General features: G+C 46.2%; 1 protein-coding gene across 2 annotated transcripts in view; it reads right to left on the bottom strand.

Annotated features, from left to right (window-relative positions):
• Positions 1-8679: 8679 nt before the first annotated feature.
• The window catches only part of MBTPS1 (membrane bound transcription factor peptidase, site 1), a 49883-nt gene continuing 37014 nt past the window's right edge, over positions 8680-21548 (bottom strand). Inside the window, exons 16-23 of one of the 2 annotated variants that reach the window (XM_039888776.1) lie at positions 21212-21368; positions 20346-20470; positions 19567-19644; positions 17609-17749; positions 15581-15712; positions 14219-14345; positions 10962-11092; positions 8680-9557 (exon numbers count right to left, since the gene is read on the bottom strand). In XM_039888776.1, coding sequence (XP_039744710.1) covers positions 9361-9557; positions 10962-11092; positions 14219-14345; positions 15581-15712; positions 17609-17749; positions 19567-19644; positions 20346-20470; positions 21212-21368 — 1088 coding nt within the window. In that variant the 3' untranslated portion in view covers positions 8680-9360. Of the gene's footprint in view, positions 9558-10961; positions 11093-11971; positions 12083-14218; positions 14346-15580; positions 15713-17608; positions 17750-19566; positions 19645-20345; positions 20471-21211; positions 21369-21548 lie in introns of those variants that run through there. The other variant, XM_039888777.1, reaches the window with a different exon arrangement.

Below are 21548 nucleotides of genomic sequence, written 5' to 3'. Positions count from 1 at the left end.
TCTGAGACTTCAGGCCTGAGAAAGAGTCTTAAGACTACCCCACCCATCCCAGGCCCCTCCCAGGGGCGGGGCTTTCCCTGACTGCCAGCGGGTTACAGGGAGCTCAGCTTGGAGAGATCAAGGAGGCGCACCTGATTTCATGCAGTGACCTGGGTCAGTTTATCTAATGCCTTCTTCTGAGGCCCCCAGTCTGAGGAACGGGGCATGGAAAGAGCATGGAGCTCAGTGTCTTGTCATCTGCTAGTAGTGTGTGAAAGAAAGTCACGCACTGTATGCCCACTTCACAGGGGATGAGGAAAGCTCCAGACTGAGGCAAAGGCCCAGGCAGGTGGCAGGTGTTTCACTGAGATGCTCCCCAACCGAATGTGCAAAGGAACCACCTGGGGGTCTTGTTAAAATGCAGATTCTGATTCATTCCACTTTGAGAGGAGCTGAGATTCCACATTTCTCACAAACTCTGGGAAGGCAGGAGCCACTGGTCCCACACTTTGAGACCACCTCTGCAGCCCACACATTGTCAGCTAACATGGCGGAGTATCAAAAACAGCCCCATTCCAGAAAATGCAGGCCCATGAAGGTCAGATCTTGAATTCAGATGCGCTCCTGTTTATCCTTGACATGCAGGCTCAAAGCCCCTCGAGTGTGTTAAAACAGACTGTGGGGCCATCCTCAGCATTTCTTTCTTACTCACTGGGTCTGGGGCAGAGTCTGAGGATCTGCTCTTCTTACCTGCTCCCAGGTGGTGCTGATGCTGTGGGGCCAGGGACTCCACTTTGAGAATCGCTGCTTTCAGTTAAACATCTTCAATGCCCAGAGCATCAATCAGCCCTTATCTGTAGGACACCAGATGGCCCCCACACTTTTTCTCCATGTGGTTTCTAATGGTCTCAACCCCCAACTGTGTCATCTCCTTGAGGCAGACTCTGTTCATACCTTTTCAGGCTCCGCACAGCAGGTAGTCAATAAACGCTTGACAGGCTTGACCATGTGGCCAGCCTCCCAGCATGCACCAGTGAGAAGGGAGCGGGATTGGGCTGAGTTGCTCAGAGCTGGACCACATCTCTGGCAGCATTAATTACACTGCTACCACAAGAGCAGTGCTCACCGGGAACCTGTGCTCACAGCAAGTGCTGGACACCCCCACACGAATCCCAAGGGAGTGTTGCCATCCTCGCACTGCACAGAGCAGGAACTGGGCTCAGGCGGGCGAAGCCAGTGGCTCAGAAGGTCACTGCTGGCAAGTGACAGGGCTGGGATTCAGCCTTGGGTGTGTGTCATCTCAAAGTCTGTGATGTCATGCTGTCTCCCACACCCTGCCCTGACTCTGACAGTGCCCCGGACAGGAAGTGCTGAATGAATGAATAAATGCATGAATGAATAAATGGAGGATGAATACACAGACTCCAGAAAAGAGAGAAAAAGGAAAGTCGCAAGATATCCCCCATGCAGTGATCTGAATCTGCTTGTCACAAATTGCCACAAGCTGCGGGGCTTAACACCACAGAAATTCGTCCTCTCATAGTCAGAGTCTGAGAAAGGCCGAGCTCTTTCCCAAGGCTGTGGGCGAGGACTCTGCCTGCCTCCTCCTGCTCCTGGGGACTCCAAGCGTCCCTTGGCTTGTGGCTGCGTCCCTCCAGTCTCTGCCTCCGTCTTCACGTGGCCTTCTCCCTGTGCGTGTGTCCTGTCCTTATCATCGGATATAGGCCGCCTTAGATATTCCAGGATGATTTCATCTCAGGAATCTTAATTTAATTACACCTCTGAAGATGCTGTTTCTAAATAAGGTCACATTCATAGGCTCTGGGGGCACGAACATATCTTTTAGGGCCCACTATTCAGCCCACGACATCCCGTGTATCTGGAGTCTGATTGTGTTCTCAGTCTTCAGTTAGTCATTTGACAAACACAGATTGATTGAGCACCCACTGCATGCTAGGCCCTAGGGATTCAGGGGTGGAAGAGAAGGTCTCTGCTCTGGAGGAGGAGACAGACTGTTGAGTGGGGAGGTCAAAACTAGACAACCTCGGTCCAGTGGGAGAGGGAGTGAACCGAGGGAGTGAACTGTGAGACTGGGTGGTGGGGAGGGGCTGGAGGAGGCGCAGGAGCTGAGAAGTCTGTGCACCTTTGGTAAAAATGGAGGGAGGGGCAGACATTCAAGGGAGTGGGGAATCTCTGTGCAAAGGCTCAGCCAGGGGCACTGCCAACGTTCCCAGGAAGGCCCAAGTGTTCGGGGCTGGAGTCCCCTGGGTGGAGACCCAGGCTGGGGCACCTGGGAAAGGCCCGTCTTGCTACAGTAGGGGCTGAGGCTGGTGTGGGGCGCGGTGGGGAGGCAGGGGCTGGGCGGCAGCAGGTGGAGCCAGTACAGCAGCCAGCAAGTATAGGCTCCCCCAGGCCTTCCAATGCCCCAACCACCTACTTTCTTCTCCCAAACCACCCCTAAGGCAGGGAGAAAGACCAGCGGGCTGCGGCTTTGTACTCCTTAATCTCCGTTCCCCACACCTCCCTGCCCCTGCCTGGGTCCCTCATTAGCTGCCTATTAACGTGCATGACTTGGAAATTGGCCACTGGGCTGTGAAATTCCACTCAATGGGAAAACCTCTTAATTCTGAGGGGCTTTGATATACTCTCTCTGCCAGCATCCCAGGGCTGCTGACCTTTCTGGCAGCAGAAAGGCACCACGCAGGGCCCCATGTCTGTGGGCGCGCGGCACTCTGGTGCACAGGAAGGCAGTGAGGTGGCACACTGGTGCACTTGAGGACGAGGCAGGTGGTGGCTTAGCCCAGTGCCCAAACTCGGGACTGTCTCTCCTGTGTTTCGCTACCAGGCGAGCAACTGTCATCAAGTTGTTCCCAGGGTCCTTCTTTTCCTTCTCCACAGAGTATGGGTCACATGACAGGTTAAGAACTTTCAGAAGTGACCTTGGCTTGTTTTCCTGGAGGGTGACAGAAAGCTCTAGAAGACAAATAAGGGCAGGTCTCAAGAGCCAGTGCACCTGGCACCTAGGACTGAATGGTGATCTTTTCACTCACTGATTCTGATCTGGGCCTCACTGGAGTCACCTGTGCAATGGGGTGACAACAGTTCCTACCCTTTAGGGCCGTTAGGCGGGTTCAGTGAGCTGTGTGTGTGTTAGCTGCTGTTAAAACAAGTACACAGCAAATTCCATCACCAGTATTTATGTGTTTTTCCCTCTGCCTGATTCTGAACTTCTAGAACAGCATTTTGAACCTTGGCCACATGAGAATACCTGAGGAACTCTTCAAATTGCCAGTGCCTGACCCACCCACAGGGCTGCAGATGTTGACCTGGGACTGGCTGGCTGCAGGATTTCTGTAAAACTCCCCAAGAGATGGAACGTGCTATGCAGTGGACACAGCAGTTCTGAGCAGGTAGGGACCCTACCCTGTCCGACCCCTGTGTCCCTGAGCCCACCTCCCTCTTTTCTCTGCAGCTTTCTGCCCCAGGGCTGGCTACAGAAAGCAATTTAATAGTGCTGGGTGGAGTGAGCCAGACTCTGAAGGGGTAAAGCCTCAAGGTCTTCAGATGACAGGAACCATGGACTTTTTAAGGCAGCCTTACCTGTGGCAGCTAACCAGGGACCCGTGTCCTCCTGTGGGAAACAGAAAAACCCAGCGTGGTCAGCTGAATGACAGCCCCTAAAGATGTCTTCATCCTACTCCCAGAATCTGTGCACATATCACCTGGCATGGCAAAAGGGAATTTGCAGATCAGAGTAAGTTAAGGATCCTGGGATGGGCCCAGTATCCTGGATGGTCCAGGTGGTCCTAAATGTGACCACTGTGGCCTCAAAACAGGGACACAGAGGGGTCAAAGAGAAGGTGATGTGATGGCAGAAGCAGAGGTTGGAGTGATGCACTTTGAAGATGGAGGAGAGGGCCATGAGCCAAGGAATTCGGGAAACCTCTAGAAGCTGGAAAAGGCAGAGAAATAGATCTCCTCTGCAGCCTCCAGAGTGAAGCAGCCCTGCTGACGACACCTGAGCTTAGCCTAGTGAGACTGACTTTGGACTTCCAACCTCTCTAACTGTAGGAGAATAAATGTGTTGTTTTCAGACACATATTTGTGGTAACGTGTCTCAGCGGCAACAGAAAACTGATACACCAGCACCCTGAGTTCTGATCACTGGAAGCCCACAGGCACCCCACTCCCCACACCCACCCCCAGGCTCTACAGTAGTGGACACTTCTGCAGAATGGAGCCTCCAGGTGACATGGCCCAAGGGCCTTGCCAAGTTCTGCTGTCCCCTCCCTCTAATGAGAGGCTGGTGAGTTATGATCAGGTCCTGCTCTGGGTGAAGGAAGAGCGAATCGCACCTGGAAGGGAAAGGAAGCGTCTTCAAATAGTCTTAAAGCTGACCGTCCTCCTGTCCCTGCATCCTAAGGAGGACACTCCATGGAGGTCTCAGCAGCCAGACCACAGGCTGCATCACAGTTGCCCTAAGCAGGGCCAGCTAAGGGACAGGGAGCCCCTGCGGGGGCTTCATCACCTGGGTCCCAACCCCCAAACAGCCTCCCTCAGTCTCCAAGCCAGGGTCCCCCACCCTGCCTTTGTGTAAGAATCCCCTGTGGAGGTTTGGTGCTAAAATTCACAGAACATAAAATTCACTATTTTCACCATTTTAAAGTAGACAGTTCAGTAGCATTTAGTACGTTTGCAATGTTATGAAACCACCGCCATCTAGTTCTAGAACATTTTCATCACTCCAAAAGGTAACCCTGTACTCATTAGCTCTCATTCCTCATCTGCCCCTCTGCCAGCCCTTAAGCAACCACGAAGATGCTCTCTGTCTCTGGATTTGCCTCTTCTCACAAAGATGGACTCATACACCATGTGGCCTTTTGTGTCTGGCTCCTGGACTTAGCGCGATGTTTTCAAGTTCGTCCATTTTATGAGTGAATGCTCAGCAGATGCAGTGCGATGGTTGCCGGGGCAGGTTCACCGACCGCAGGGCCATTCTCGTCTCCTCAGGGTCATCGTGCTTCGGGTCTGCTCTCCTGTAGGAGCACAAGATGGACAAGTGCATGTGCACGGAAGACCTCAGACCTGCGTGTAACACGGTGGGGCTGATGGTGGGGCAAGGGTACCCAGCTGTCCCCATTTCTGGCTCGTCTCCACACAGAACCTTCAAGTTCCCTGCAGTCAGGGCCCCGCCTGACCCTCAAGGAACAGCGTGGTTAGGGATGAGTCCTGGGGCCCAATCTCAGTGTCTGTCCCCTCCTGGTTCCCCCAGGGCCTCCATGGACTCCCAGGTCCATCTGTGCTTGTGGTGGGTTGGTTAGTTGCTTTTTTTTTTGAATCTTAAAAAAAGATGTAACTGTTCACTAGGACAATGAGATTCCACCAAGGAGAACAGGTCCCCTCAAAGCAGGGAGTTGGCCCGGCCCAGGCCCACAGCCTTTAGGCACATCGGTCACCATAAAGTGATCTACCATTGGCAACAGCTGACATAACATAGCACTGGCCCTGTGTCAGGCACATGGCCATATGAAGCACATCGTCCCATGCCTGCTCAGTGAAGCCCCATGAGCAGAAAGTGGCCGGGCCAGAACTAGACCCCAGGCAGTCTGAGTCTAGGGCCAGGGCTGTAGTTTATCACCTGTGCCCTGGATGGTGACATGCTCTCTAGAACATTCTTCCCAGGTGGGCTGGGGTATCCCATGGCAACCATCAACAAGGCCTCTCTCCTTAGATAGCACATCGGACTGGACCCATCAGTTGGGTCTTCCCGGAGATTTACTCCCCTTTCTGTGAAAGCTCTTCCCATCTGAGACCTCTCTCTAGTTCAGTCTTATCTGCTCCTTTGTCCACCATATTCCTCCCATGACTGTCTCAAGGCCCCTTTATCCAGTCATCCCCTCAGTGTGTCACTGTCCCTAAAGTGAGACAGATGTAGGACAATCGTGCAGACACCAGCAGGAGTGACAAAGGTTAAGTATTCAGGCTTTGTTCCAATCCTGTCTGCACTACTAGTTGTGTGATTCTAGCAGGTACTTGAGATCATCATCTAAGTGCCATTTCCTCCATGACCCACCAGTGTTTTTGCACAGATGAAAGTAATGCACGTGTTATACTTAGCCCAGTGAGTCTGGCACCCAGCTAAAAGTACCATTCTGGCTGCAGACAGGAAAGGGTCCGCCTTCCTTTTCTATGTTACATCTCTATTAATGCGGCCCCTTTGGCAGGCATATTACGCCGCTGCCTTTCAGGTTCGCCGTCCATGCCCCAGGCCTGCAGTACTGCACAAAGCTGCTCTTTATTCAATACCAACCACAGTCTTTAAGTGCTGCTATTGAACTTCACCTTGTTAGTTATCCCTTGTGCAGGTTCCTTTCATGAAGCTGCAGGTTCCTAAAAATCTTGGTACCTTAACAACTCTCTTGGTTCTTGACTTAGCCTCTGGGTGTCTGTGCTTGTCCATCTCTGTCCTCTCCCATCCCAACTATGTGACCCTTCAAATGCCCAAATCCAAAATGAGTACCCTGAGACTGCTGTGAGTATGCTCGGCCCTGGGCTGGCAGGGCCACCCCATCTAAACGGGGGGACCCATCTCTGGAGAGAGCAAGCAGGGCAGTGAGTAGCCTTGGCATAGAGAAGAGACAGGGCAGAAGAGTGAGTCCCGAAGGCAAGTGACACACGTAGATGCCGACCTCAGGTCGGAACACAGACACCCCAGGTCTAAGCTCCATCTTTCAGGGGTGAGATATCCAAGACCCAGAGAGACGAGCGAACCTGAGGCTGCAGCCAGCGTGGAGACTAAATGCCCAGCTCACAGCACGGGGTCTAGAACTTCATTCTGCAATCACCTCGCCTACAGTGTTTGGATGACTGCAAGACAGAGATGGAGCAGCTTTGTCTAGTTCACGCAAACCTTTCTATAATTCAGTCATTTGCCAGCATTAAAAATGGGAGATTTCACGCACTCCAGATTTCAGGCTTCCCCAGAAAAATCAAGATGTGTCATCCCTAAGACAGGGCCTGGGCACTCAAGCATGTCCCAACTTGGTGACCTGCTGTCTTAGGTCAGGGCCATGTCCTCATTTCCTGGTGGGACAAGGATCCGCCTTGACCCCAATCTTCATGGTGCTGAGGAGTAGATGGTCAGTTGTCCACAAGTGTGGAGGGTGACAGGGGAACCAGAAGGCTCCATAACAAACAAGCCCCTCATTCTGATACATCGAAGCTGCGCTCAGGTCCACGGCCCATCTCTGAGGACAACACGCTACTAGGAGCCTAAAGGGCAACGCTCTCAGGGCTGTTTGGGACAGAGAGAGCTTTGTGGGGCCCTCGGCAAATTCTCCAAAGCCTTAAAGCAATAGCAGCCAAGGATAGAGTACATTTAAAAGTACAAGGTCGCCAACGTGACCTGTCACAGAAAACCCGTCACAGGAGAACTGGGCCTTAGTAGTTCCTCTCTCATCCCTTGGCCTAGGCCTTTTTCTTTTCAGAACCCCCTCAGCACCCTAATCCCACGTGGTCTCTGCCCACCTCCTTTCCAGTCAATCCATCCTCACCTGTAATATGAAGGCTGATGTTCGGTCTAGTCAGACAGGGAAAACAGATCAGGCAGGGGTTAAAATTAAGAGGCTGTCTTGCATTGGTTTCTTAGAAATGACACCTAGCAGATAAAACGGACTTCATCAAAATGAAATCCTTTTATGCTTCAAGAGATACTATCAGGAAAGTTAAAAAGATAACAGAATGAGGGAAAATATTTGCAAGCCACGTATCTGATAGAAGACTTATGTCTAGAAAATATAAAGAACTCTTACAAGTCAATAATATAAAATGGGCAAAGGCTCTGAACAGACATTTCTCCAAAGATACGCGAATGGCCAAGCAGCACATAAAAAGATGTTCCACATTATTGGTCTTTAGGGAAATACAAAACAAAACCGTAATGAGATATCACTTCACACCCACTAATATGGTTATCATCAAAAAGATGATCAGTAATAAGCATTGGTGAGGATGTGGAGAAACTGGAACCCTCACGCATGACTGATGGAAATGTAAGATGGGGTAGCCACTTTGGAAACAAAAAGAGTTTGGCAGTTCCTCAAAAAATTAGACATAAGAGCTGTATGATTTTACTCCTAGGTGTCTACCCAACAGAAATGAAAACTTATGTCCACATGAAAACTTGTACACAATTGCTCAGAGCAGCATTATTACAATAGCCAAAAAGTGGAAACAATTCAAATGTGTATCAACGGAGAAATAGATCAATAAAATGAGGTCTATCCATAAAATTGAATGTTATTCCACCATAAAAAGGAACTAAGTACTGACCTGCTACGACATAGATGAGTCTTAAAAACATGCTGACCATATTCTATGGTTCCTTTTAGATAAAATGTTCAGAATAGGCAAATCCATAGACAGCAAATCAGTGGTTGCCATAGGTTTTGGGGGAGGGAAGAGGCTGACTTGCTAACAGGCACAGGGTTTCCTTTGGCGGGGGTGATGAAAATGTTCTGGAATTATGGGGGTGATGGTTGTATAACCTTGTGAATATACTAAAAAACACTGAAATGTGTACTTTAAAATGGAGATTTTTATAGTATGTGAATTATATCTCAACAAAATAGAACCTAATCCAGGTTGTCATCAAAGAGAAATGAGACAAGTGGAAAAAGAACCACTGACACATTCTTTTAGCTTCATACAGGTAATGCGTATTTATTGAAAATTTTCTTCACCGACAATGGTGAAATCAAGACCCCAAATTACAAAACATGATGGCAGTTGAGACTTATAAAAATAAAGCGAAGGTCTATGTTTCACAGATCTGTGCAATTTGCCTTCAAATTTCAGTCTGTCCTTTCATCAAAAAGGAGATCACGGAATCTGTGTTATTCCTCATGATGGAATAGTAAAAACTGCATTCCATTGACAAAATAGCTTTGCTTCCAAATAGCACAAGTCTTTAAAGTGACTTTTCCCCAACAATAAATATAGAAAATAGCCTTAATGAGCATATCTTAGCTTGGTCAGAGTTGTGTCATTGTTAAAAGCACATCCTCCCTCTTGGATCAGGAGGCCCCGGGCAGCCTTTTGAAGTTCTCCAAGTCTTTGGTGCACGCAGTGGCTGGATGAAGTCTCGCCTGAAGCTGATCCACGGAGCCCCTCCTGTGGGCCCCTGGCCACGAGACACTTAAAGATGCACATGAACCTCCCGGCATCACAGGGGAAGGCCACTCAGAACTGACGCTCAGACCCCTGCAGCTGAAGACTCAGTCCCTTTAAGCAGGCGGCCCCTCTGGAAACCCAACAGCTCCACCTGCTCACCGAGGCCATCAGGAAAGGCTTGCTCTGGCTCTCACGGTCAGCAGTCTGTTGTCACACAGAAGGGGTCTTTGGTGGGTGAACCTGCTGCATGAGCTGTGGGCGCTTCACCCTGGGTTTCCTCCGCTTTGGCCTGCTTTTAGCCTTGTTGATTTGTACCACAAAAAAGGCTAGCACCACCATGGCTCCCAAAAAGGCGAAGACAGGGATGGTCTGGCCCACCTCCTGGTTGTAGCGCCCAGGCATGATCCCTGCAAGAAGGCAGCGGTGGATGATCAGTAACACCACAGCTGCTCCTCCCACGAGAGGCTGGCTCATTGCAAATGATATGCTAATTTCATTAGTTGGGCTTGCAGGGCAAACATAATTTTTAAATCTTAACTAGAGTAAACTAGGCCATTAGTAGAGAATGAATGAGAATGACCTGCAGCTTTGTCCTCAGAGGAGCAGCTTCCTTGCGTGTGTGTGTGTGTGTGTGTGTTGTGGAGAGGTGCAGAGAGGTCTTTGCCCTTCTTCCCTGTGCTCACCTCAGAGACCAGAAATGGCCTTTCTTCTGTCACAATCTAAAACAGCACTGCCCAGAGCTGCTTTTTGTTTAAAAACAATGGAAGATGGACAAATCTGAATGCTGGGGAGGAGGGGGAGAGGTGGTGTCGTACTAGCTGGGTGGGAGGAAGGGGGAGCAGGCCAGGTAGGGAGGTAAGGACAGCTGGTCACGCCCTCACCCACCTGGGAAAGATGGAACATGTGGTCAGAAACTAAGAGTGGCCACTGGAGGACCCTGGATTTATATTCAGAATGACTCTGTAACTGAATAATGCTGAGATTCCAGGATTAACTGTTTTCAGGGTACCCCAAGACCTTCAGGGAAGGCCCTCAGAAGCTTGGCATCATCACACAAAGTCCCCAAGATTGGGTTGCATGGGCTGGGGTACCCCTTTCTGATCCCGAGTTACTGGCCAATTTTTGGAATCAGGAGAATACGCCCTTGGCTGCTGCACTGAAAGAGCACGGGGGTTTCCAGAGCAAGAGCTGCCCACACTATGGGATGATGTGGCAGCAGTCATCGCAGGCAGGAAAGAACCTGTCATAGACAGGCCAGTCAGACCAAAGGCCATTATCTGTAGAGAGTATATCTGATGTCACTCAGTGCGAAGGGACAGAACTGGAGCACCTGAATTTAACTGAGAATCCCAGCCCAGTGACATCCCACCTAGGAGGGGTAGGGTGGAGAATTGGTGGAGACCTCCAGGCTGATGGTTCAGGGGCCAGGTGGCTAAGACCACTGGCTCGGACCAAAACCAACTGATGACAGGCATGCCCTGGGGTATATAATACATGTTTGTTTGCAGAACTTATGTAAGAATGTGCAAATTACTCTTGGAAAATTTTAAGTATAATATCAGGCCATCATAAAAGAAATTCAAATTTGAAAATAATGGTAGAATTTTCTGAAAGACGATGGTGTGTTAACCTCTTAGGCCTGCGTATGGCCTTACTGATTCGTACCACAAGCAAAGCCAGGACCACCATGGCTCTCAGGAAGGCAAAGATGGGACCGGTCTGGCCGACTGCCTGAGGAAGGGAGGGAGGGAGGCGACTTTAAATAAACTACAGTATGAGTGAGCACAGCAATAAGGCACCTAAGAACTGACCTCCGGGAATGTCCCAGGCACCACTTTCTCCAGGAGACAAGGGTCTCACTTGGGGGCGATTTGATCGAAAGTTGGGTAATACCACTTTGTCCAGGTCGATGGAGAGTAATTTCTGATGTTTCCAAAGATTACTGCAGGAAAATAGATTAAAACGAAATAAAAATAAGCAATAGTACTAGTCTAGGAAGCTTAGCCAATACCTAAGAAACAGCAATTTAAAGAGAAACGTGAAATAACGTCCCATCTACAACTGCCGAAACACAACTGTATAACAACTGTAGTGATAACTTCCAGGTCCTGAGACAGAAATGTTAAAATCCAGTCCACACCCATGATCGTGAGTAGGGATCAGTTCTACTGGGTTTATAACACTGCCACCTGGGAAATTCACCAAGACTGGGAGAGGAAACTACACGTTAACCTCTGAAAGGAGTTCGTGGATGGCAGGGGCTGAAGCCAGGACTTCATGGCCATGGGTCGGGCTGAAGGTGCTTGGAGGTCTCACCTCAAGACACTGGACCCACAGAGCCTGCTTTCTGATGAATGCAAACCAATGCAGGTGGCTACACTGGTGCTGAAGCCAGGCATCATCTCTGTCCTCAAGGGCACTGCCATGAGGAAGGAGAAAGTAAGGCAGAGAATAGGAGCCAAGGAGCTAAGATAGGCAAATGGGGATGAGCATCTATCTGCCTTGCTGCTGGGTTAGGATGATGTGGAAACACAAGTGCTCTGCGAAATGAGCTTGACTCATTACGGCAGTGCTATCATTGTTAATTCCGAGATCCAAAGAACTTGTTCAGGCCTCTATTCTCCTTACAACTTACACACCTGAAGAACAGAGAGACTGATATCCTACAAAGAGCAGTAGACAGCTTGGGAGGACACCCAGATAAGAGCAAATAATGCAAATGGAAAATCTGAAGACTGATCTGGCTAAATGAGGGAAGAGAATTAAATATGTTTGCAAACCATGAATTCCCCATTTTTCTGCTGCTTATTCTTTTGGAAATGGTTGGCCTGACTCTTACTATGGCCAAGTGAAAGCAAAGATGTTCAGTTGTATCAGCAGTCAGGGTGAAGGTCAGCAGGAAGTCAGGAGATGCTGGGTCTGTGGAGGATTTCTGTGTAGGAAAGAGATAAACTACTATCATGTACTTCCACCTGGGCGACTGTCTAGAAAATGCCAACGAGTATTACAATCTGTTTTACTTCATATGATTTAACTTTCCATTTCAGGTTTAATCAGTCTGAAAATTAAACTGACAATGTTAAATTATGAATTCAATGACATTTAAGCTTTATGACTCTGTAGCCGAATATATATGGAGCTACATTTTAATTCTAATAGGTAATATCCTGTTCTGAAATTTAATTATCTGGTGATGGCACTGTCTAGTAAGGCAATCACGGGAACAGCACACTAGGTTATCATTTGAGAATTTCACAATGCTCTGATGGAAGGACAGAAGGGTTAGCCTTGCTCAGGGGTTCCCAGTGGGTGTGATACTCCTGCAACTGCTCTAAGGACTCCTGATGCTCAACAAAGACACTGGGAAAATGAGCCTTTGTTTCCAAGATGGACTGGAAACTTGCACTCAGCAGATACTCTGGGCCTTTCAAGGGCTGTCAGTAGTTGTTTGACATTGTCTCAAATCTCTTCAGAGATTCAGAATGTAGACCGATAGTCAATAAAATGTGAAATGTGGGATAAACGTGAAACCTGGTGGGTGTATTAGGAAGGAATTTCTGAACATGATGGTGAAAATCAAATTCTAGGAGCTGTACATTATCAACACCCTTGAAGGGCCAGGATGGCATTTGATGGATTATCTGATGTGGATGTGCAGAGACCAAGGATGTTGTTATCTGTTTCTCAGAGTCCTGAACAGCACAACACTGTGGAGAATAATTGGATTTTCGGAACTTTAGCCAACAATGACTATCCAATGAGTATGAATTGCTGATCATGGCTGGAAGTCAAGTCTAGTTTGAATGCTGGGATAATGGTGGGTTATAAATAGATGGGATAAAAAATGAAATCTTATCAGAAATTTTTAAATGATAGGATGTTAACTGCAATGGAAAACTACTCAGTAATTAGTTTCAGGAAGAAAATTACTGAGGAAGAGACTACGTGATGATGCTACAATTCCACTGTTTTCTACTGAGTGCGTTCTAAATGAGGACATATGGTCAGCAAGTGGCACGTTCAGTGCTTCTGTCCATGACAGCATTAAGCAGAGGAAGCTTCCAGGCCTTCCTCCAGGCATCTTCCTTTTGGTGGCTTGCAGCATAGACAGTGGCCCTCTGCCCCCGCAAAATGCCCCTGGCCATACCAACACCTGCACACACTAAGACCTGAGCAAAGTGAACAGCCTGGTAGGGGAGAGAAGACATGTGCCTCCCTATAGAGGAGCCTGCTGCCTGAGAACTGCAGGGGGTGGGTGCGGTGGGGCGGGGGAGGCAGCTGCCAGTATGTGTGCAGTGTGCTGAGAGGTGGGGGGGACAGTTTTCAAGGACAAGGAGTGGGAGGACTGCCCCATAGTTGTCCTTGGGACATGGCTCCTGCTTCCCAGTGCCAGGACCCCCAGACAGGAAAAGCCCCTATTCTCCTTAACAGAGCAGAATACTGTCCACAGATAAGAGTTTGGGCTTCTGAAAGGAAATGATGCAAATTAGAAGGTCGAGTTAGATATTAATATGGAGAAGCAGGAAAATAAACGATGTCTGGGCGCCACATAAAGAAGGGCACCAACAAGGACCCTGCTGTGGTAGGAGGTCATTTTGCTGGGCACAGCACTCAGCAGGGGAGGAAGGGCACAGACACACATTCTGGGCCAGGCTATGACCAAGAACTAGACCTACTCTGAGCAGTCCCAGCTCCTTGGGCACAACAGAAGAAAAGAACCTGTCTATATTTCAGAATCGACATCACAAACATGGAGCATTCAGCTCCCGAACCCCAAACCCAAGGAGTCAGAGCTTCTGTTCAAATAACATCACTGTCAGATCACAGCTTTTTAAACAAGAGTCAACCAAACCTTATGAAATGCTAATTACCCGAAGAATACTGCTAGAGACCATAATTCTAAAGGTCAATATGGGGGCTCACTAATTTAAATAACTACCACAAAATGACAAGCTAGAAGATTTGATTATTTAATAATAACGTCAGTAAAATTCCATTCTTTTATTTAAAAAAAGTAATGAATCATAAACCCTGCAGAAGGAGTGGAAAAGAACAGGAAGATGCTAACCTGGGAGCTGTCTCATTTAAAGGCTGTGGCTTGGCCCATGACAGGTGTGGACAGGCTGGCAGAGCCCGAGGCTCCGGGCCTCCCAAACGTGCCTCCAAGACCTTGGAATACCGGTGCAGGTGGTTCCCTGTGGCAGCGTCAACACCGACAGCAGGAAATGATTGTTGTTATGAAGATGCAAGGGGAAAAAAGAAGCTTCATTAGTTTGTGTATTTTCCTGCTGATAGGCCCACTACACGCTGTTAATCTATCTTCCAGGGGCTTCAGGAGTAAGACCTGACTAGTGCTGTCCTGGGGACATGTGCTCACTGCTGAAAGGGAGTGAAAAGAACAGCTGTTCCCTTTAAAGTGGCCACGTTGTACACAAGGCAGTGGCTGGGCAACTTTTACTGGCCATAATCGCATGCATCAGGTCATACTTGAGGAATCTAACTTGTAGATATGCTTCACAGAAAAATCTTTCTATTTTGAAGTATTTAATTCTCAGGCAAAAAAAAAATATCTGCAGTTTCAAATTTCAAAATCTCTTTTATTTCTTAGATCCGTGTTATCCAATACTGTAGCCGATAGCCACATGTAGCTACTAAGCAACTGAAATAAGGTGAGTGTCACATGATTAAATAAAAATATGTGGTGTACTGGTCTAAATTTAATTAAAGTGAATTTCACCTCTTTCTTTTTACTTTTTTAATGTGGCTACTGTAAAATTTAGAATTCTATCTGTGGCTCACTCTGCACTTCTATGGACAGTGCTGTGAAGATCAGAACACTTGGGCCGTGAGAGCACGGAGACCAGCCTGCCACATACCAAGTGGGGGAGGCTGCAGGTCTCCACGGAACCTTCTCTTCAGGTGCCACTGTATAATCACTGGTGGCCTTGAGCAGTTAATTAACTTCCCTCAGCTCCTGTTTCTTCAATGATGAACATGAAAGAATCCTATATATTTTCACAGGATTCTGAGTGGACTTAGTGAGGGAATTTATGTAAAGCATCCCCAACCTGGTGCCTGGTACCTAGTGAGAGCTCAAAACTGTTGGCTATTCTTCCCAAAGACCCCCAGAAGCCAGGGTCTTATCAGAGTGGGACAAGAAACATTAATTCGGAGTGCTGTGAGGATCTAGGAGTAAGCATGGGAAAGCACGTGGCACCTGAGGCCCTCAGTACATGTCCATCCTGTTATGAGAGAACTGCCTTTTCTGCAGGTTAGAGCTATAGGCTGCCACCCTGCTGCAGTCAGTAAGAAAAATAATTAGTTGTATTGCAAACTGGCTCCATTTTCTGGCAGACACAACTATTTCCTAAAGCAGCCTGAGCCAGGCTTCAACCAATTCCCCCCACTAAGTGCCCGTGGGCCCACTCACCTTCCATCCTCTCTGGAGTGACCAAGCCCGCACCGCTGGGAGGACGCTGCCGGTTCCCAGAATGACTGAGGCTGGGAGGTGTCACTCCATACGACGTGTACTGAAGGAGCGTGTCCAGGAGCCAAAAGCAGTCTGTGGGTTCAACAAGCATGCTGCTTAGGAATTAAAATTTTTTTAAAGGAATTTCCACAGGAAAATAAGTTAGCCCCCAAAATGAGAGGAAGTGAGATTAGGTCAAAGCAAACTCCTATCTTGAAAAACAGGCCCTCATCACGGTCAGTGTCAGCCAGAGACCAGCAGCAGAGATGACCTGGCTGTGGGCTTCACCCCTGGCCCAGGGCTCAGGCAAGTCAGTACCACTGTGCACTGGCTGGACAAGCTGTCTGAGCACCACTGTGCTCTGGACTCCTCATAAAGAGGACAGAACAATGCTCAATTGGGGACAGCAAAACTCTGTGACACCCCCTGAGAGAAGAGCCCAGAAATGGGGCTTCAGAGAAGAAGAGAAGAGAACGGGGCACCAAAGCTTCTGCCAACACCCGAAGGCCATCCTGGGGAAAGGATCTAGATTTATATCCTGAGGGCAGAGACAGGACCACTGTGTGTGCTCCACAGGGAGGTGGGTTCAAGGTCAATACAAATGCAGAGTCTAGTAATCTAGCTGCCTTCTGAGTCAGTGGGCCCCAATAACAAAGTATAAAAGCAGAAAACAGTTATTCTGGGACACATCACAGCTTTCACAGCTCCCATCAAAGACTCACATGGATGGACCCTTTCTATTAGGAGACAGAGATGTTGCACTGTCTTTAATCCTAGAACCACCACATGCGCAGTTTCTCCCCACATCTGCCACTCCAGTCCCATCAACACCAGGCTGGACCAGATGAGACTCATGAGGTACAACACCAGGAAGCACTTCTTGCACTGAAGAGTACTTCTGGTGAAGGGCTTAAAGCTCCTGAAAGGTCCTCTATGCTGTCATTTGAAGTTTAAGGACCAGGACAGTCCTCTCAGGCATTTAAAATTTTAATAAAGTATCTTACCAGATTTCAGGTCTTAAAAAAAATCTCTATGGAATTAAAACATTAACCTTCTTTCAACTAGGACTTTAACCTGTTTTGATTTTTAGAAAGACCAATCCTATTCTAAGGATTTACATAAAATACTAGGAATTTAGTCAGCTTCAAGTCAAAGAGAGAGAGGTACACCATACAACTCCCAATTCACGTTCTCATGGCCTCTTTCTTTCCAGGTAACCCTGTTCGCTGTTTGCAAATATGAAGACATAACCCACCACCCTCTTCTCCACCCCGTTCTCCAGAGAGTTAGAAGAAGACTGGGTTTTAGTCCTGGTTTTTGTCATCATCTGACCAAAAAGTACTTTCAGCATTCCATTTCCTTCATTACGAAATAAGAAAAATAAACTTGTGTCCAACCTCAAAAACCCCAAATTTGGAGGATGCATCAAGAGATGTGAAAAAGAGGAGGGCTGCTAAGGACTAGTACCCCCACTCTGGCCCCCACCAATGAAACCAAATGCCCATCCTGGTGAAGGCTCAAATAGCCAAAATAACCACGCCTAGGACGAGAGCCAAGTGTTGGCCTTCCGGGAAAGAGTGGGTCTGATCCAAGAAGGGGCACTCACATGGCAGTGCCAGTGACATATAGACTCCAGAAGGGTAAACCAAGGTGGGTAGACCAGGAAAATCAGTAAAGGGTCTCTTCACTAAAACTCGGCAGTCCTGGCACCCACTGGCCCCAGGATGACCATCATGCAGGGAAAGGCAGCGGAGGCAATAAGTGCAGTTTTGTTTTGCTTATTAAATGTTCCAGGCTTATAAACCTATCCAAATAGTCTAAGCAATCAAAGCAGCAGAAACTTCCCCAGTGGTACCTGGCCCTCATGAGCAGGTTTCTGTTAATTTACCAGCACCTCACTGGTGCCTTTTCAGGGACAATGGGGAGAAAGGATTTGAATGTCAAATCAGGAAGCACAATCTACTTTTCGACCACATCATCAGTTCGCACCCTTCTGTCGGTGACTGTCATCCAAGCAATTGGAGTCTCCATACAGCACAATCCGGCCTCCACCCTCAGCTGGAATCTGATAAAGTCCCAAAATGGGGACATTTTCAATAACTGCTGTTTCCTGCTTTAAAACCTCCAATCCTGAAACAACACAACAAAAACAGCAGTGAGAATTTTTGCCACCTAACTTGACATTCAGTCCATGTCGCAAAGAAAACACAGTAAAATTTACTCTTTAATCACAACAGTGCAAATTTTTAGAATAGGAAAACAATGTCTCAAATAGCATTAACTAGGGTTTTAGCAAAATTCACTTACATTCATGATACTTCCATCCATCCTCTTTCATTTTCACTTGAAATGATGGTACCTGGTATCTACAATTTTAAAGGTGTCACTTTTCCCTTTTTATACTAAAAACACAAATTTCTGTCCATTCTTACTATGCTGAAAGGTTATGTCCTTGGACTATATTTGCTAGGGGCAGCAGCCAGGCAGCCCTTGCTAAACACACAAGAACTTCCACATATACAGTCACAGAGGCCAATACCCAGTTTCGTGTCTTATCATGCAAAGCTAGGACAAACATAACTAATTTTTAAAATATACGCCGTTTTAAATTTAGATTTAAGATATTTGTTACATTAATCTCATACATATAAATGTTCCAAAGTTGAGCCTTCTTATCTCTCCCCAAATGGCACAATTTACAGTGTTTAATGAATCAAGAAATCAAAAATGCATAAATGCCATGGGCAGCAACTGCCGGTGACATCAACACGTAATCTAAGAACCTCTACTCCTGAAGCAAATGCATTCCTCAGCACTAGATGACGCACATCATCAGAATCCAATATTTACCACGCTGGTAATATCTAAAATGTCTGTGGCTATAAAAATGCAGCCTTTCCTTCTCTCTGTGTATAATTCCAGTAGGAACTGAGTAGAAAAGCAAGCAAGATTTTCTTTCATCAGAGCAGTGAGACAGATGAAAAAGGGAAAGTGCACACTGCATTGCCACTTGGCCTCATGGTTTGACAGAGTTTTGTTTCTGACAATAAGGTCCTTTTTGATCCCACATAACCCGGATTTTCAAATTCTTATTTTGTACCCAAAAGATTATTCAACTTAAAGCCTGTGTGGAGATAAAAATCCCCTTAAAAGGATTTCAAAGTAATTAACTTTATTTTCAGACTAGCAGAACCCCAAGATAAAGTATACATCCTTAAATCTACTTTTGATCCCAACTCTCCCAACAAAACAAGAAGCTACCGGTTAGCTACAATCCAGGGAAACTGCTGTCACCCCTGTGTAGACCTGTACCAGAAGAGATATTGCCCTGTGAGAAACTGATTTCAGAAAGAATCACCAACTCACAGTAAACTGTGCCAAGTAACTGAGAAGACATGATTATCTATGTGCTTAAAGTTAAAATCTAATCCCATGAACGCAGATCTATTGCTTGACTTTGTCTTGATGAAGGGAAAAAATCCCTTCCAGGTAAAAAAATAAATTCTACTTTGCAGTGCTAATCTGGCAATCAAGGGAGCAGAACAATTCGCAGATAGTACAAAAATTTTAAGAAACTTTAAGAATAATTTTTTAAAAATCTACTAATATACATGAGCAAAAGGCTGTCTTATCTTTCTTTGCAGCTCCCAGAGCAACCACCCAGAAGCCTTGCCTAAAGTGGGTACCATACAGACAGTACTGCAATATATTATAAAAACAGAACTGCTAATGGGCACAGAGATTTCTTTTTGGGGTGATGAAAATGTTCTGGAAGTAGGTAGTGGTAATGAATGCACAACTGTGAATACACTAAAAATCACTAAATTGTACACTTCAAAAGGGGGAATACAGTTACGGAACATGAATTATATGCAATAAAACTGTTGCTGAAAAGCAAAAAAAGAAAGGAGGAAAATGAAAAAAAGCGTATGAATAGCATTCTTTACCTTGGTCTTTAAAAGTCTGTGTTATCACTATGCCATCTTCTGGAAATTTAGCGATGCTGCACCCTGACGCATAATACACTGGAAAATAATTGTTCAAAGTTATGAGAACATAGAAACACTGAACATTTTATTAACGGCTACTCATTTATCTAAAATGCATTCTTTAGACATTACATGTTTTCTAAAATTGTTTTTAATCTTAAGAGAAGAGCTGCTATTATTGCCTGTCAAACTTAAACTACAAGGAATTACCTCAAAATTCAAGTTTAAAAATGCTATTAATATAAGATTTCCGAATAGATTTCAGAAGTCAGAGATGTCATAGACTCGAAACGACTACGTCAGGATGAGAAGAATCAGTAACAATAGTGCTTAAGATGTTGTTCTAGAAACTAGCTCCCAAAACTAATCTGTGGAGAAACTTGCCAAGTTATTTCATACAATTTATACAATTTCAACAGAATTGTATAAATAATCAAGAACCTATGAGATATTTCTTATTTGGGAACATACAGGACATAGAGCACCTTACAGGTGACACTAAAACTAGAAATGCTTGCATTAAATATTTTCATTTGAAAATTTGGACACAACTAGAGTGGTTAACACCCAATTTTCCAGATGTACTTTGTGAATCTATTGAATTATTCTCTCCACAGACTCTACCTTCTTTAAGAATCACACCATTCTCTAAAACTCAGACTTCAAAGACACACTGGATCTGCTCTTGCATCCCCTAGAATAATGTGCTCTATTAAAAAACAAACACAAAACCTTACTGTCATGGCTTGCCAAGGTAAAATCTCCTTCGTACAGGCCATCACTGAACCCCATGTTCCAGACAGACAGAAGTTCATTCAGAGCTGGGATATTGGCTCCTCCAGTGTCCGGCATCCACCACTGCCTATGAAAGTGGTGAGGAGGAACGAAGAAGGCAGGAATTAAAATACTCCATACACATTTACTCTCTTCGCGACAAAACTAAATTTCGTCTGCCAGAATCAAGCCCAACCACACCACGGTTTCGGCTGAAATATCTGGGTTTGAACAATACTATAACGTAAATGCTTCAGGCAGGGTGCAGGGTAAACCAAAGCTAAATTTATTTCGTGAAATGCACTCCTGATGACATAAATACACTGCATATAGAGCCTAGACCTCGAGAGGGTCAGTGAAGGGAAAAAAAAATACAAAAGAAGCTTATAAAGTTATCACAGACTCTAAAGGAAAAATTCAAAATATATTCATAATACACTGGGAATTGTTGAGTGCTAAAATTTACTGGAAGGTTTCTTTACATAACAGTTCTTCTGGTTCATTTACATCTGTATAGATTTGTAACACAGCAATGGGAGAATGGAAAAGAACTAAACAGAAATTTAAAGCACAAGTATCTAAGTTCACCAAGGAAAGACAATGAACCTTTAAATTAGCACTTGGAATCGATGAGCTTTTTACTTACTTTACAAGCAACTTTCAAAAACATCTCTACTACATGAAGAGAAAGCTTTCTCTAACCAAGCATCTAAAGCTGTCTCTGATAGCTAAAAAGATCACCAACAGACCAGTCACTTGAAGCATTTGCTAGGTAGAAATTAAATCTCAAAAAGCCAAATTTCTTATCCAAATACCAACTCATCAGTACCTCGTATTTTCATCATAAAACTTGACTTTTCTCATAACAGATGTGTTGTACCAATCACTGAAGACAATCAGTGAAAGGCCATTGTCCACGTCCCGTCTCAGTTTGGCGACCTCCTCAGGGAAGTACTCCTCTTCGCTATCCACCATGAGCAAAGTTCCTGAAGGACAAAGTGCCAAGCTGTGAGAAACTTCACCTCTGAACTATTTCGGACAAACAGTATTTTACTGGCATCTGTATCTCAAGTTACTGACTTCTAACATTTTGGTTTGTGCCCTGAACTCACTTCAGAACAGAGTGGAAAAGAAAGGGTCAGGCCTGCAGTTACACAACAGCTGGC

Source organism: Pteropus medius, unplaced genomic scaffold, assembly GCF_902729225.1.
Source record: "Pteropus medius unplaced genomic scaffold, Ma_sr-lr_union100, whole genome shotgun sequence".
Lineage (NCBI taxonomy): Eukaryota > Metazoa > Chordata > Mammalia > Chiroptera > Pteropodidae > Pteropus > Pteropus medius.
Note: the sequence above shows the minus strand (reverse complement) of the source record. Positions and strands in the feature narration are given on the sequence as shown.